At 43.9% G+C, this 18,330-nt stretch overlaps 1 protein-coding gene across 1 annotated transcript in view; it reads right to left on the bottom strand.

The window, feature by feature from the left end:
- Positions 1 to 18,330, bottom strand: part of LOC137496935 (cytochrome P450 9e2-like) — a 63,660-nt gene that overhangs the window by 35,203 nt on the left and 10,127 nt on the right. The window contains exons 2-3 of the mRNA XM_068225047.1: positions 8,857 to 8,997; positions 1,738 to 1,940 (exon numbers count right to left, since the gene is read on the bottom strand). Coding sequence (XP_068081148.1) covers positions 1,738 to 1,940; positions 8,857 to 8,997 — 344 coding nt within the window. The remainder of the gene's footprint in view (positions 1 to 1,737; positions 1,941 to 8,856; positions 8,998 to 18,330) is intronic.

Below are 18,330 nucleotides of genomic sequence, written 5' to 3' on the forward strand. Positions count from 1 at the left end.
TTGAATGTGTTATTCCTAATGCATGTCCGATTTCGTGTAGCGAAACAGCATAGAGATTAATCTGAACTTGGGGCCGATGACCTTCGATGTTAGGCCCCTTTAAACAACAAGCATCATCATCATCATCATCATCATCATCATCATCATAATCTGACCTTGTGGTGTATTGGAATCAATGTTTAAGTACCAATTTTACCTTGATCGATATGAATTTCTATGGGTGAAATAACGCTATTTGGGTAATTTGCGTGAGCCAGTATTCATCCTTTACCATCAAATATATCAGAACATTGTCCACCATTTATTTTAAATTTCGATGTGGATATCCTCGCTAGTTAGAAATAACGATATCTGGATTCCGTATATCGTTTTCAAATTGTAGATCAGCATGTTTTTGCCACGTTTTAAAAGCAGCTTCAGGTAATCCTAGTACTTGCTGACTAACTGAAGCATAATGCCGTTTAATATCTTTATTGTTCCATTTGTATTTTCAGGTGCTGAAATATATTTCATCGTCCGGAACACCACATCTCGGACTGTTGGTTAATTCTAATGTTGCTTGGTCTAGTTCTCCAGTAACTTCAAGATCGTAGTACTGTTGAAATAATTTTATAGATTGTTTTTGATTCGTTAAATTTAATTTTGAATTTTTTTTCATTTACTGCTGATAGATATCCAAATTCATGTAAATAATTTATGGTAGACAGAGTTTGATTTTGAGTGGTTCGTGTTGTTGGATGGCCATTCATCACTGAGATAATGGATGTAATAAGGATTAGTCTGTTCATTTATGTAAGCGAAAATTGTAACAATTTCTAATGGTCCTATAAACAGTTTAAATCTATTTCCATACTGATATATTCTTTCCAGCTGAAGGTCATCCAACTCATGTTTGAACCATCCATAGGTTCTCTATTTTTCCAAATTTCTTTGTACCCATCTGAAATTGCAAGAGCTATTTCAAGCAGTGTCCAAGGTTCAGTGTTGTGCTTGGAAAATTTCTTGGTGATATAATCTCCTTGACAATAACAGAAGTCGATTTCAATTGTAGGGCTTTCAGTAACGATTTTATTTAATAGTAACAGTGACCAAATTGGGAGACATCCTGTACAGAGTTTCTGTAATGTTGTTGTTTCGCCGCACATGTATTGTGAGAACAATCGAACCCAGACCACTTGACATAAACTTGGTCTCCTTTCTTACGTAGCACTTTTTCAACTAGATAGTCGTTGGGATGTTTTGCTTTCTACAATTCTTGATAGTAGAACGCACGTTGAACTTCTTCACCATCAATACCTTTAAGATGATTGCCAGAAAACACTTCAGCAATTGTGTACATCCTTTTAGTATGTAATATTAGTAGCATTATAATATTTATTTACTTTATACAAGAGGAGACATGACGGGGAAAGGAATGAAACTGGTCATCTATAAACTAGACTCCTAATTAAACACACATTGAACACTCAAGGAAAAGCAAGGCAATGCAGCTTCCCTATCTGTACTACTAGCTTTCCACCTCATGTTTCCATTGAGGTAGTGCGCAAGACTATGCGAAGCACAGCAAAATATAGGGGTGAGCATTGCTGATTGGGTTAGTAAAAAGCCCGCCAGTGTTGTCCCACGGTTTACATACAGTAGTAACTATTTTTGTCACTAGAATAGTAGTCATTTCCCCAGAACTGTAAACGCGGCTTAGAAATCCAAATTTAACCAACCATCTGTATGAATTCTTACCTCCATCAGTTTGGGAAACATCATAAGACCCATAAGTTTGAAAAATTTTGTTCCAGAAAAGTCATTAAGCGTCTTCCCCATGGTATAAAAGTGATTATTTTTCTCTTTTAAAGAGTCCACTTGTACCCCAAAAGCTGACGTAGCGATGACATCATTGGTGAAGCGCGTGAAGAGGTCCTTCATCTCCAGAACGTATGGTTTACCTGGAACAGGAGAAGACAACCGTAATGGGATAAAAATTACACTAACCTTCTTTGCATATGAAGGAAGCATAAGAAATGTGAATTGAAAATCGCGTGGATAATAGGTGGAAATTGGTACCAGATATCTTGTGAGCAATGTGCAACTAGTTGTTCAAATGCCCATTGAACTCACCTCACATACTACTAGAAAAAAACATGTCTGATTGAACACCGTACTCGGAGTACGGTGCTTTACATTCTCCCTCAACTTTGTGGTGTTTTCTCTAATAATACGCAAAATAAGATGCATATTAGCTTCAGGAAATACCATTGATATCGCTCTTCATAAACCACTTTAAATAACGTCTAGGTATAAATTAAAATGGAAATAAAATTAGTGAAATGAAATATTGTACCCTTGGAAACGCTGAAGCGGCGGTAATCTGGTCTAGGGTTCTGCCGCGGCGCTCTGTAATAAAATATACTTACCGCTCGGAGACTCTCATCTGCTTGGGGCGCGATCAGTCCGAGATTCGTCTTCGTAAGTTCATACATAAGGGAATCAAATATACTACGGATTCTATTGCTACTAAATAAGAATGGGCCAGATTATATTTCTAACTAATTAATTTATTATAAAAGGTGAAATTAATTTAAATTCCTAAAAGTTTAAGTGGACATCAAAATCATTAAATTTACTCAAATTGTAGAACAACAACCAATAGTTAGTTTACGCATAATCAACACTTCTCCGTATATCTCTCAACTACATACTCTTACCAGATCACCATCAATTAAAACGATTAACTAATTTGAAATTGTTTGGTAACACCAAAGGTGTGCAATATAGATTAAATGATTGACGTAACGTTAGTTATAATTAATTTTAAAATGTCAAATACAGTAATCGTTACATAAGATAACTCTGAGCAGTGTTAAAGTTATCTTTAATATTAGATTGAAAGTTAAAGTTACATCTAAATGTATGAAACGAAACTGCTCCAATAAATGACAGGACTTTCCTTAGAACACAACTCAGTTTGGGAGTTTACTGCTCCGTGCTATATTACTGTTATCTAAATTAGCATAAAAGTACATATGGCCTCCACTGACCTTTCATGACCTGGTATCGGATGGATACTCAAACACAATTACATCCAATTATTACATTACATAATCGACCTGAGCTGGATATGAACTGAATACAAGCTTGCTATAGCCTGTATGATTTGTATATGAGCAAGTTGTAAATACTCATGAGCACTTATGATCACTGTATAATATTGCATACATGGATTCTGTGAGTCAATTTATTATTCCTTTAGATCAGCTGAACAGTCTTGCCTAACATTAACATTTTACACACTAAATTTTACCCGATAGGGTCTGCATGATTCGCAGTTATTTTACTACAGTTACTAAGGAAATTCATTAAAGTCGAAAGTTTTACATTTGCAGTCTTATTTATTTACAGTTTACAGAGGTCTATCCAGTGATTTAATTATCCAGTTGCAATTTACTTCGATACTGTAAGTGAAATATTGTTTCAAAAGAAGAAACCAAGCCACCTTCCTTCCCTAAGGTTACTGACCTCATATTTTTTCATTAATTTACATTATAGTGGGGGTGAATCCTCCCACGTTGACACTTAAACAAACTAAATGATCCGAGAAGGAATCATACAAGCATCTTTTATCCTAATTCTACCATCTAAATACTCTCCTCAAAGAGATGACACCCTATCATATCTAACCTATACTATTTACACAGAGCAATACAGTCACGTACCAATCTGACTGTTATGTTTTCTTCTAAGATACTGACCGCACCTGTCATTCAAACGACTAAATAATGCTAAATGTACAGTTGATTTCACTTGCCACAGTTTATATGGTAATGTTTCACCGATGACGCTGTGTGACCAAGTTTAATTATCTCATATCATGGTCACCTTAACAATTTAAACAACTCTGAAATGTCGCTTACCTTTAGCGTCAAAAGAGTCAGAACGAAGTAAATTGGCATTTAACCTACATCCAGAAAATACATCCGGCCATAAGGTCCTCGTAAAATAGGCCGTAATTCTTCTTCTTAGATAGCATTACAAATAAACGTTCAAGTAAAATCACAGACATAAGTATTATTTAACCTTCGTAGCAAAATGTTATTTTTAATTATTTATTATTTTTATTATGATTATTATGATTATTATTATTATCCATGGGTTTAATTTCAAAGTATTAAATAATTGGGTATCAATTTAACTCTGCTTCATATCGGAGGACACAATCTGGAACCAACCAAATATCAACTAAATATTCACAGTGCGTGTGAATGTTGTGCTTATGACGGTCTATCACAAAGGACATTTTGGCTTTTCTGATCATAAAAAATTATCAATGGGGAAAAATGAGAAGTCTTCCGAATGAAATATTTTGTCTGATTTTTGTGGGTCTTTTACTCGACCAGAAATGATCTAAATGTTACTGAGGTCATTCGCACGCGCCAGCACAGGATGTATTTTGGTTTCTATTATTAAATCTCTGTTGGTTTATCTTCAAATATTGAACAACATGCTGCTGCTGATGGTGATGATGAAGCGAAGGGACTAATCAATGAAGTCATCAGTCCCCAAGATTGGTATTGAAATCAATTCAGTTAAGGAATAGTACTGGCAAAATAAGATAAGATAAGGTAGATGATCATTGAATGTAAGATTCCTATATTAATTTAAAATATATAATCTTAAACGAAGGTGTAATTGCATGAAATGAGGAAGTACCCTCTAGATCATGGACAGCAAGCGTTTACCGACTAGGCTGTAAGTTAAGGTCTTGTTTATCACTTTTACCGGCTGGGTTTAAGTTAAGATCTTGTTTATCACTTTTACCGACTAGGTTGTAAGTTAAGATCTTGTTTATCACTTTTACCGGCTAGGTTGTAAGTTAAGATCTTGTTTATCACTTTTACCGGCTAGGTTGTAAGTTAAAATCTTGTTTATCACTTTTACCGACTAGGTTGTAAGTTAAGATCTTGTTTATCACTTTTACAGACTAGGTTGTAAGTTAATATCTTGTTTATCACTTTTACAGACTAGGTTGTAAGTTAAGATCTTGTTTATCACTTTTACCGACTAGGTTGTAAGTTAAGATCTTGTTTATCACTTTTACCGGCTAGGTTGTAAGTTAAGATCTTGTTTATCACTTTTACCGGCTAGGTTGTAAGTTAAGATCTTGTTTATCACTTTTACCGACTAGGTTGTAAGTTAAGATCTTGTTTATCACTTTTACAGACTAGGTTGTAAGTTAATATCTTGTTTATCACTTTTACAGACTAGGTTGTAAGTTAAGATCTTGTTTATCACTTTTACCGACTAGGTTGTAAGTTAAGATCTTGTTTATCACTTTTACAGACTAGGTTGTAAGTTAAGATCTTGTTTATCACTTTTACCGACTAGGTTGTAAGTTAAGATCACTTTTACAGACTAGGTTGTAAGTTAAGATCTTGCTTATCACTTTTACCGACTAGGCTGTAAGTTAAGGTCTTGTTTATCACTTTTACCGGCTGGGTTTAAGTTAAGATCTTGTTTATCACTTTTACCGGCTAGGTTGTAAGTTAAGATCTTGTTTATCACTTTTACCGACTAGGTTGTAAGTTAAGATCTTGCTTATCACTTTTACCGACTAGGTTGTAAGTTAAGATCTTGCTTATCACTTTTACCGACTAGGTTGTAAGTTAATATCTTGTTTATCACTTTTACAGACTAGGTTGTAAGTTAACATCTTGTTTATCACTTTACCGACTAGGTTGTAAGTTAAGATCTTGTTTATCACTTTTACCGACTAGGTTGTAAGTTAAGATCTTGTTTATCACTTTTACCGACTAGGTTGTAAGTTAGGATCTTGTTTATCACTTTTTACTGTCTACTGTGTCATCGTTTATTTTCCTTTAAAATCATCATCAAACCCCTCATTTCACTTCATTTAGGTATTAGACAGACATTAATGTCCGTCTCTGTGGTGTAGTGTGATTAGCTACCACTCCTGATGGCCCGGGTTCGATTCCCAACTCTGCCACGAAATTTTAATACTGGAACGGAGTCCACTCAGCCTCGGGAGGTCAACTGAGTAGAGGGTACTTCGATTCCCACCTCAGCCATCTTCGAAGTGGTTTTCTATGGTTCCCACTTCTCCACCAGGAAAATGCCGGGATGGTATATAACTTAAGGCTACGGCCGCTTCCTTTCCTCTTCCTTATCCATCCCTTCCGATCTTCTCATCCCTCCTCCCATCAGAATGCCCCTGGGCGAGGTAATGGTCCTCCTTCTCATTTTTATCCCCCGACCCAAAAGTCTCATACTCCAGGATACTGCACTTGAGGCCATAGAGGTTGGATCCCTCGCTGAGTCAGAAAAAAAAATCCTGGAGGATAAACAGATTAAGAAAGAAAGAAAGAAAGAAAGAAAGAAAGAAAGGAAGGAAGGAAGGAAGGAAGGAAGGAAGGAAGGAAGGAAGGAAGGAAGGAAGGAAGGAATATTGAGTTACCTATTAATCCATTCGACTGAATGTTTCAAGATTTTATTTTGCAAACATTACTGAAAATATTTTAAAAACAGGTACTTTTTAAGAACAAGGTATATTTTTTCTATAACCTAATAACATTTGTAAACATTCGGCCATACAGTTAATTGAGACATACTTCTTTATTAAAATGTAATGTTAAAACACGCTGTTATGCTAGATTTTCGGCGTATTTCTTCTTCTTCCTCTTTATCTGTTTATCTTCCAGACTTGGTGTTTTTCCCTCGGACTCAGCGAGGGATCCCACCTCTACCACCTCAAGGGCAGTATCCTGGAGCTTCAGAGTCTGGGTCGGGCGATACAACTGGGAAGGATGATTAGTACCTCGCCCAGGCGGCCTCACCTGCTATGCTGAAGAGGGGCCTTGCGGGGTGATGGGAAGACGGGAAGGGATAGACAATGAAGAGGGAAGGAAGCGGCCGTGGAGGAGAAGTGGGAAGCCACGGAAAACTTTCAGGACGGCTGAGGTGGGAATCGAACCCATCTCTACTCTGTTGACCTCCCGAGGCTGAGTGGACCACCTTCTAGTCCTCGTACCATTTTTCAAATTTCGTGGCAGAGACGGGAATCGAACCCGGGTCTTCGGGAGTGGCGACTAATCACCCTAACCACTACACCACAGAGGCGGACGGCGTATTTCTTACATGTTAAAACATTACCAAATGTTGGTATGTTGTATGCAGTGTTGCCAACCCATAAATCTTTTCTCCGGTAAATTTTAGTTGAAAATCCGCTAAATTAAGCTAAATTTCGAACTGAAGCAAAATAGCACATTCCAGCTGTTTTAATAAGAGATTAACTCAACACTCGCCAGCTGCAGAACAGGAGTTCATCATCTTCTCCTCCGCGCACTATATGCTCTGAAGCAGATGTGCTGAGTTGAGGTCCTGTGGTTTCATATGATGCCACATGGTACTATTCTTTTTCAAAGAATATGCTGGCAGTTCACAGCAGCAAAGATAATACGGAAATTGTCAAATCTATTTCGAAAGCATTTTCACGTTCAATACTGTTTTCATTGTTTTTGACAAGTGCAGAAAGAATTAATGTAAAACAATTTCGCATTTATATTGCACTGCCAATAGACGCACCGTCCGTATTTGAGATCACTGAGAAGCTCAACCAACTAGTCTCTTAACTCTTTACGAAATATGACTACTTTTTAACCTTTTCTTCGACATACTGACGTATCAAATAGAACCTGATGACAAAAGAAACACGTTATCAAACACGACACTACTCGTCTCATCAATAGTACAGTAACGATTGTAACAAATACTGACTGAGGCTGTGGGCTAGAGTTGGTCTAGAAAACGACTGGTAGTATGCAGCATAAGTTCAATACAATAGAAGTAAGTAGACTATTATGCCGTACTAAGTTCTATATTATTTTTCTCCTGGTGATGAAAGGTGATATTGTTACCGCTGAAAATCGCTAAAAGAAGTTCGAAAATCCGTCAAAAAATCCGAGTCCGCTAAATGGAATTTTTATCCACTGTTGCATTTTAAAATCCGCCAAATCTGGCGGAAAATTCGCTGAGTTGGTAACACTGGTTGTATGACGTGCCACAGTAGTGGTGTTCTCGTGTCGTCTAGTGGTACGCGTGTCATAGGTTCGCTATCGTCTAGATCAGGGCCTCTCAGGGTGCATGCACTGTGCACGGTGCAAAAGACGACTTCGCTTGGTTGACCAGAGTACAGACCCCCCACTCCTCGATTTGGAGCAATAGCGCTTACTCCCTCTTTCCACATGCCTGTCTCGCTCGCTCCCCCTGTCTCCCTCTTCACCACTTGCTCCGTAGCGCTGAGTTGAACTGAGTAGAGCCGAGCTTAGCCTAGCTTAGCTGAGTAGCCCAGAGACGAAGCATTGGTCCGAGCCGAGCCGAGCGGGACCGATGCCCAGTGCACGGAGCTCTTGCGCCTCGATTTGCACGCGTGAGATTTTGGGCGTTTGAGAGGCCCTGGTCCAGATGTTACAAGCAGCCTATGTTCGATAATTTGTGTAGTGCTGGTCGGTGTTTTCAGACAGACATGTACTCAACACAGTCCCCGCACCGCACGTCAACCCTCTTCTTTTACAACTAGCTAACGCTTATCTATGGACGAGTTACATACGTCCCGATTCAACACAGGTGGACAGATGGGCCATGATCATTTTAGATATCATGCAAGCATTCTTCTATAGATGAAGTGGGGAAGTCACACAAAACTATTTTTAATAGCTCAAGGAGAGAATTTGAATTTTCTTCTTTATTCAGTTGTATGACCTGACGTTGAGTTCCTTAAATCACCCACCAGACTAACTGGATGACAATCTAGTACGATGATGGATAAAGTTACAAATTCGATTTTCTTACCTGGTTCCTGTTTGCTAATCTCCCTGTGAAGGTAATCTCCCAGCTGCTGCCCACACTGGTTCATTAAGTGAAACATGTTCTTCATTTTGCTGGATGTGAAGGCTGGACTTAGTGTTGCCCTCATGTCTCGCCATTTTTCTCCTAGAAGAAAAACGTGATTTATACTGGACAAGAATGAGGCGTACCGTACTCTGATACCGTACAGTACAAGTCAGAAGCATAAGACAGTCATACAACATTAGATATATTCTATTTAAATAATAACAATAATAACAGAATCATTTCCGAACAACGGATGTCCATAAATATATAATAAAATCTGGTGATTTCATTAAGACATCACGACAGTGGTTTAGTTTTCTTGCGGATTTGTAGCTCTCTGGCGATTCGTGCGGATCTTGTTTAGAGCCTGGATTTTTAAGCAGTAAAGCGTTAGAATGTAAACTTATCTAAGTTGGCAACATGTGTCTTCCACCCCGCACACTGGTTCCTGCAGTGAAATCTGCATAAATATTAGGAGTACGGCCTATCAGCACACCTAAAAGCTAAGCAACTCTCTTAAATATACACTGAGTGGCCAAAATTCATGGGAAGACACTGAATGTGATGTTAATAATGAGTTGCTCCTTCACGAGCCCTAAAAGCGGCAGTAATACAAGGTGTTGGAGTCGTGCTGGAGGGATCTGGATCCACCCATCTTGTACTGGTACCTACAATTGCTCTCGTGTAGTTCGTGCGGGGTTCATGGGGCGTACACCAGCATCGACAGCATTCCATAAATGCTCGACTGGATTAAGTTCGGGGGATCTGGAGGGCCAATCCATGGTCGTAACTTCACTGGAGCGCTCCTCCATCCACCTGCGTGCCACCACAGAGCGGTGATATGGCGCATTGTCCTGCTAAAACACGGCAACTGCATCAGGATTCTCTAGGGCCAGAAAGGGATGTAGATGGTCTGAAAGAATGTCCACGTAAAGTGCACCTATTTAAAGTTAAGAACTTCATTTTGGTCCGTATTGAATTTAGATTTACACTATAAATTGAGGATAGTTATGTCCACCTTTTCAATACAAAAACAATGTGAGGTAATAAATATGTGATGTGTTAATGACCTCACATTGTTTTTGTATTGAAAAGGTGGACATAACTATCCTCAATTTATAGTGTAAAGTGCACCTGTCAGCGCTCCCTGTAGCCGGACAATGGGTCCTAATTGCGACCGATGAGAAAGCTTCCCAGACCATAAACGAGCCACCTCTCGCCGGGCACAACCTTGTTGATACGCAGGATCCACAGCGTCATGGGGCATATCCCACACTCTCACGCGCCAATCACTCGATACAACTGGAATCGTGATTTATCGAACTATATCACATGCCGCCACTGTTCCATGGCCCATTGCTGATGTTCGCGGGCATATGCACGTCATTGAGCTCTGTGTCGAGGTGTCAGCAATGGGACACGAAATGCCGTGCAGTTGCCTTCTTGAAGTCCTGGTAGAAATGGCTTCCTGACTCCTTACATTCAACTGGGTGGTGATCTGACTCACAGTAGCCCGCCGAGCGCCCAGTATGGTTCTGCGGAGGCGACGTGATGTCCGTTCATTAAACACCTGTGGTCTTCCCGTCCGGCGGTTTACGCGGGTGGTAACATTCTCTCTGCCATATTGAAGATTCACCCTCGACACTGTTGACCACGAAAACCCGTATTCGCATGTAATCTCCGCAATGCTATGACCCATGTGCCGTGCGCCATGATCATTCCACGTTCAAAGCCGGTTGACTCGTGACGTGTTGCCATCTTCACGACAGTAGTGTCTCTGGCGGACTGCCGAGCTACGCCGCAGCTAGCCGCAAGGCTCAAGGATCATACACGGCACATTTTCTAATCGAACACCTCTTTCCGTGACTTTTGGCCACTCAGGGTATACAGTGTGGACTAGGCGACTCTTTCTGCTACGTAAGTTCTGAAGTGTGCGTTCTAGCCTACTAATGTTTAAAAATCTCGCCTCTGTTATGGTTTATTTCCTTATTATTTTCCTAGCTCATGAATGTTAAGCCACCGGAAATAAAGTTGCGTCTGAAATATATGTGATTGTCGTGTAACTACACTCATGTCTGTAAGTTAAGGAATCTTCCAGAACCACGGAGAAACATGGCAAGAATTTGACTCGTGACACATTGTTAGTGATACCAGGCATACAGGAAAGTTAGACGTGAACAGTGGGTAGCACTGGCCGTGTTGTCCACCAGGCCAGCCCTGCGTGGGCGGGCATTATCATCCATCAGATAGCACCCAGTCGACATGCACCACGAAAAATCCACACATACTATTGCAGGATGTTACCCATATAAACGGTACTCCTCAAATTACCCTTAGGAAACATATGCAGTGGGGTACTTGCTCCTAACATGAAGCCGCTCTAGACGAGAACACTGGCCCTTTCTACAATATTGGCAAGATTGTAACGTGTCCCAGGAGCGCGCCAGATGAACAGACGGCGAGATTCTCTCTCCGGCAAAACCGCGACTAATCCTTGAACAGGACACTACCCTACTGTTCCTGGGTCCACATTCGATGAGTCCTTTGTGTGAAGGGAATGAATCTGGTGAGTCGCTAAGTGTATAGAGCAACCTATCGAAGCAGACGATACACAGCCTGCCGGAGATGTGTGAATCAGAGGCTGCTGCGAGGTTTCGAACCAGTGCAGTTGCTGTGCTAGTTGGATGTCTTCGTACACTTACGGCAAGGCAACGATCCTAACGCTGGTGGCATACTTGCGACAACTTATGGAACAAACTGCATGACTGCTTCAAAAGAGGCAATGTTTTGATGTGGATTCGTAATGTTTAGAAATTCTTACAATAACTGGACAAATTCAATCAAACAGGATGAAGTATGTACAATAAGATAAAAATTTTAATAGAAAGAATATCGCTGATTTTATAAAGCATTATATTAGGTTTAAGAAGATGTTCATAGTACAGGTGTCTCATATAAACTAAGGCCGTCGAAGCGGCGTTTACACTATCCGTGACATAAGCTGCAGTATGGGAGGCGCGCACATAGTTATTGACCTTGGCAAGCAGCGCGCACATAGTTCTTGACCTTGGCAAGAAGCGCGCACATAGTTCTTGACCTTGGGAAGCAGCGAGCACATAGTTCTTGACCTTGGCAAGCAGCGCGCACATAGTTCTTGACCTTGCAAGCAGCGCGCACATAGTTCTTGACCTTGGCAAGCAGCGCGCACATGGTTCTTGACCTTGCAAGTAGCGTGCACATAGTTCTTGACCTTGCAAGCAGCGCGCACATAGTTCTTGACCTTGGCAAGCAGCGCGCACATAGTTCTTGACCTTGCAAGTAGAATGCACATGGTTCTTGACCTTGGCAAGCAGCGTGCACATAGTCCTTGACCTTGCAAGCAGCGTGCACATAGTTCTTGACCTTGGCAAGCAGCGCGCACATGGTTCTTGACCTTGCAAGTAGCGCGCACATGGTTCTTGACCTTGCAAGTAGCGTGCACATGGTTCTTGACCTTGGCAAGCAGCGCGCACATGGTTCTTGGCCTTGCAAGCAGCGTGCACATAGTTCTTGACCTTGCAAGTAGCGTGCACATGGTTCTTGACCTTGGCAAGCAGCGCGCACAAGGTTCTTGACCTTGCAAGCAGCGTGCACATAGTTCTTGACCTTGCAAGCAGCGTGCACATAGTTCTTGACCTTGCAAGCAGCGTGCACATAGTTCTTGACCTTGCAAGTAGCGTGCACATGGTTCTTGACCTTGGCAAGCAGCGCGCACATGGTTCTTGACCTTGCAAGCAGCGCGCACATAGTTCTTGACCTTGCAAGCAGCGCGCACATGGTTCTTGACCTTGGCAAGCAGCGCGCACATGGTTCTTGACCTTGCAAGTAGCGCGCACATAGTTCTTGACCTTGAAAGTAGCGCGCACATAGTTCTTGACCTTGCAAGCAGCGCGCACATAGTTCTTGACCTTGCAAGTAGCGCGCACATATTCCTTGACCTTGCAAGCAGCGCGCACATGGTTCTTGCCTTGCAAGCAGCGTGCACATAGTTCCTGACCTTGGCAAGCAGCGTGCACATAGTTCTTGACCTTGCAAGTAGCGTGCACATGGTTCTTGACCTTGGCAAGCAGCACGCACATGGTTCTTGACCTTGCAAGCAGCGCGCACATAGTTCTTGACCTTGCAAGCAGCGCACACATGGTTCTTGACCTTGCAAGCAGCGCGCACATAGTTCTTGACCTTGCAAGCAGCGCGCACATATTTCTTGACCTTGCAAGTAGCGCGCACATAGTTCTTGACCTTGCAAGCAGCGCGCACATGGTTCTTGACCTTGCAAGCAGCGTGCACATAGTTCTTGACCTTGCAAGCAGCGCGCACATAATTCTTGACCTTGCAAGTAGCGCGCACATAGTTCTTGACCTTGCAAGCAGCGCGCACATGGTTCTTGACCATGCAAGTAGCGCGCACATGGTTCTTGACCTTGCAAGCAGCGTGCACATAGTTCTTGACCTTGCAAGTAGAGTGCACATGGTTCTTGACCTTGGCAAGCAGCGCGCACATGGTTCTTGACCTTGCAAGTAGCGCGCACATGGTTCTTGACCTTGCAAGTAGCGCGCACATGGTTCTTGACCTTGCAAGCAGCGTGCACATAGTTCTTGACCTTGCAAGTAGCGTGCACATGGTTCTTGACCTTGGCAAGCAGCGCGCACATGGTTCTTGACCTTGCAAGCAGCGCGCACATGGTTCTTGACCTTGCAAGCAGCGTGCACATACTGTAGTTCTTGACCTTGCAAGTAGCGTGCACATACTGTAGTTCTTGACCTTGCAAGTAGCGCGCACATAGTTCTTAACCTTGCAAGTAGCGCGCACATACTGTAGTTCTTGACCTTGCAAGTAGCGCGCACATACTGTAGTTCTTGACCTTGCAAGTAGCGCGCACATACTGTAGTTCTTGACCTTGCAAGTAGCGCGCACATGGTTCTTGACCTTGCAAGCAGCGCGCACATAGTTCTTGACCTTGCAAGCAGCGCGCACATGGTTCTTGACCTTGCAAGTAGCGCGCACATAGTTCTTGACCTTGCAAGTAGCGTGCACATAGTTCTTGACCTTGCAAGTAGCGCGCACATACTGTAGTTCTTGACCTTGCAAGCAGCGCGCACATAGTTCTTGACCTTGCAAGCAGCGCGCACATACTGTAGTTCCTGACCTTGCAAGTAGCGCGCACATAGTTCTTGACCTTGCAAGCAGCGCGCACATAGTTCTTGACCTTGCAAGTAGCGCGCACATACTGTAGTTCTTGACCTTGCAAGCAGCGCGCACATAGTTCTTGACCTTGCAAGCAGCGCGCACATACTGTAGTTCTTGACCTTGCAAGTAGCGCGCACATACTGTAGTCCTTGACCTTGCAAGTAGCGCGCACATACTGTAGTTCTTGACCTTGCAAGCAGCGCGCACATACTGTAGTTCTTGACCTTGCAAGTAGCGCGAACATACTGTAGTTCTTGACCTTGCAAGTAGCGCTTACATAGTTCTTGACCTTGCAAGTAGCGCGCACATAGTTCTTGACCTTGCAAGTAGCGCGCACATAGTTCTTGACCTTGCAAGCAGCGCGCACATAGTTCTTGACCTTGCAAGCAGCGCGCACATACTGTAGTTCTTGACCTTGCAAGTAGCGCGCACATGGTTCTTAACCTTGCAAGCAGCGCGCACATACTGTAGTTTTTGACCTTGCAAGTAGCGCGCACATTGTTCTTGACCTTGCAATTAGCGCGCACATAGTTCTTGACCTTGCAAGTAGCGCGCACATAGTTCTTGACCTTGCAAGCAGCGCGCACATGGTTCTTGACCTTGCAAGCAGCGCGAACATAGTTCTTGACCTTGCAAGTAGCGCGCACATAGTTCTTGACCTTGCAAGTAGCGCGCACATAGTTCTTGACCTTGCAAGTAGCGCGCACATAGTTCTTGACCTTGCAAGCAGCGTGCACATACTGTAGTTCTTGACCTTGCAAGTAGCGCGCACATGGTTCTTGTCCTTGCAAGTAGCGCGCACATAGTTCTTGACCTTGCAAGCAGCGCGCACATAGTTCTTGACCTTGCAAGTAGCGCACACATACTGTAGTTCTTGACCTTGCAAGTAGCTCGCACATAGTTCTTGACCTTGCAAGCAGCGCGCACATACTGTAGTTCTTGACCTTGCAAGTAGCGCGCACATGGTTCTTGACCTTGCAAGTAGCGCGCACATAGTTCTTGACCTTGCAAGCAGCGCGCACATGGTTCTTGACTTTGGCAAGCAGCGCGCACATGGTTCTTGACATTGGCAAGTAGCGCACACATAGTTCTTGACCTTGCAAGCAGCGCGCACATAGTTCTTGACCTTGCAAGTAGCGCGCACATAGTTCTTGACCTTGCAAGTAGCGCGCACATAGTTCTTGACCTTGCAAGCAGCGCGCACATGGTTCTTGACTTTGGCAAGCAGCGCGCTCATGGTTCTTGACCTTGCAAGTAGCGCGCACATACTGTAGTTCTTGACCTTGCAAGTAGCGCGCACATAGTTCTTGACCTTGCAAGCAGCGCGCACATACTGTAGTTCTTGACCTTGCAATTAGCGCGCACATAGTTCTTGACCTTGCAAGTAGCGCGCACATGGTTCTTGACTTTGGCAAGCAGCGCGCACATGGTTCTTGACCTTGCAAGTAGCGCGCACATAGTTCTTGACCTTGCAAGCAGCGCACACATGGTTCTTGACCTTGCAAGCAGCGCGCACATAGTTCTTGACCTTGCAAGCAGCACGCACATATTTCTTGACCTTGCAAGTAGCGCGCACATAGTTCTTGACCTTGCAAGCAGCGCGCACATGGTTCTTGACCTTGCAAGCAGCGTGCACATAGTTCTTGACCTTGCAAGCAGCGCGCACATAATTCTTGACCTTGCAAGTAGCGCGCACATAGTTCTTGACTTTGCAAGCAGCGCGCACATGGTTCTTGACCTTGCAAGTAGCGCGCACATGGTTCTTGACCTTGCAAGCAGCGTGCACATAGTTCTTGACCTTGCAAGTAGAGTGCACATGGTTCTTGACCTTGGCAAGCAGCGCGCACATGGTTCTTGACCTTGCAAGTAGCGCGCACATGGTTCTTGACCTTGCAAGTAGCGCGCACATGGTTCTTGACCTTGCAAGCAGCGTGCACATAGTTCTTGACCTTGCAAGTAGCGTGCACATGGTTCTTGACCTTGGCAAGCAGCGCGCACATGGTTCTTGACCTTGCAAGCAGCGCGCACATGGTTCTTGACCTTGCAAGCAGCGTGCACATACTGTAGTTCTTGACCTTGCAAGTAGCGTGCACATACTGTAGTTCTTGACCTTGCAAGTAGCGCGCACATAGTTCTTGACCTTGCAAGTAGCGCGCACATACTGTAGTTCTTGACCTTGCAAGTAGCGCGCACATGGTTCTTGACCTTGCAAGCAGCGCGCACATAGTTCTTGACCTTGCAAGCAGCGCGCACATGGTTCTTGACCTTGCAAGTAGCGCGCACATAGTTCTTGACCTTGCAAGTAGCGCGCACATACTGTAGTTCTTGACCTTGCAAGCAGTGCGCACATAGTTCTTGACCTTGCAAGCAGCGCGCACATACTGTAGTTCCTGACCTTGCAAGTAGCGCGCACATAGTTCTTGACCTTGCAAGCAGCGCGCACATAGTTCTTGACCTTGCAAGTAGCGCGCACATACTGTAGTTCTTGACCTTGCAAGCAGCGCGCACATAGTTCTTGACCTTGCAAGCAGCGCGCACATACTGTAGTTCTTGACCTTGCAAGTAGCGCGCACATACTGTAGTTCTTGACCTTGCAAGTAGCGCGCACATACTGTAGTTCTTGACCTTGCAAGCAGCGCGCACATACTGTAGTTCTTGACCTTGCAAGTAGCGCGAACATACTGTAGTTCTTGACCTTGCAAGTAGCGCACACATAGTTCTTGACCTTGCAAGTAGCGCGCACATAGTTCTTGACCTTGCAAGTAGCGCGCACATAGTTCTTGACCTTGCAAGCAGCGCGCACATAGTTCTTGACCTTGCAAGCAGCGCGCACATACTGTAGTTCTTGACATTGCAAGTAGCGCGCACATGGTTCTTAACCTTGCAAGCAGCGCGCACATACTGTAGTTCTTGACCTTGCTAGTAGCGCGCACATTGTTCTTGACCTTGCAATTAGCGCGCACATAGTTCTTGACCTTGCAAGTAGCGCGCACATAGTTCTTGACCTTGCAAGCAGCGCGCACATGGTTCTTGACCTTGCAAGCAGCGCGAACATAGTTCTTGACCTTGCAAGTAGCGCGCACATAGTTCTTGACCTTGCAAGTAGCGCGCACATAGTTCTTGACCTTGCAAGTAGCGCGCACATAGTTCTTGACCTTGCAAGCAGCGTGCACATACTGTAGTTCTTGACCTTGCAAGTAGCGCGCACATGGTTCTTGACCTTGCAAGTAGCGCGCACATAGTTCTTGACCTTGCAAGCAGCGCGCACATAGTTCTTGACCTTGCAAGTAGCGCGCACATACTGTAGTTCTTGACCTTGCAAGTAGCGCGCACATAGTTCTTGACCTTGCAAGCAGCGCGCACATACTGTAGTTCTTGACCTTGCAAGTAGCGCGCACATGGTTCTTGACCTTGCAAGTAGCGCGCACATAGTTCTTGACCTTGCAAGCAGCGCGCACATGGTTCTTGACTTTGGCAAGCAGCGCGCACATGGTTCTTGACTTTGGCAAGTAGCGCGCACATAGTTCTTGATCTTGCAAGCAGCGCGCACATAGTTCTTGACCTTGCAAGTAGCGCGCACATAGTTCTTGACCTTGCAAGTAGCGCGCACATAGTTCTTGACCTTGCAAGCAGCGCGCACATGATTCTTGACTTTGGCAAGCAGCGCGCACATGGTTCTTGACCTTGCAAGTAGCGCGCACATACTGTAGTTCTTGACCTTGCAAGTAGCGCGCACATAGTTGTTGACCTTGCGAGTAGCGCGCACATTGTTCTTGACTTTGGCAAGCAGCGCGCACATGGTTCTTGACCTTGCAAGTAGCGCGCACATAGTTCTTGACCTTGCAAGCAGCGCGCACATACTGTAGTTCTTGACCTTGCAAGCAGCGCGCACATACTGTAGTTCTTGACCTTGCAAGTAGCGCGCACATAGTTCTTGACCTTGCAAGCAGCGCGCACATGGTTCTTGACCTTGCAAGTAGCGCGCACATAGTTCTTGACCTTGCAAGCAGCGCGCACATACTGTAGTTCTTGACCTTGCAAGTAGCGCGCACATGGTTCTTGACCTTGCAAGCAGCGCGCACATACTGTAGTTCTTGACCTTGCAAGTAACGCGCACATAGTTCTTGACCTTGCAAGTAGCGCGCACAAAGTTCTTGACCTTGCAAGTAGCGCGCACATAGTTCTTGACCTTGCAAGCAGCGCGCA

The sequence above is a fragment of the Anabrus simplex genome, chromosome 1 (assembly GCF_040414725.1).
Source record: "Anabrus simplex isolate iqAnaSimp1 chromosome 1, ASM4041472v1, whole genome shotgun sequence".
Taxonomy (NCBI): domain Eukaryota; kingdom Metazoa; phylum Arthropoda; class Insecta; order Orthoptera; family Tettigoniidae; genus Anabrus; species Anabrus simplex.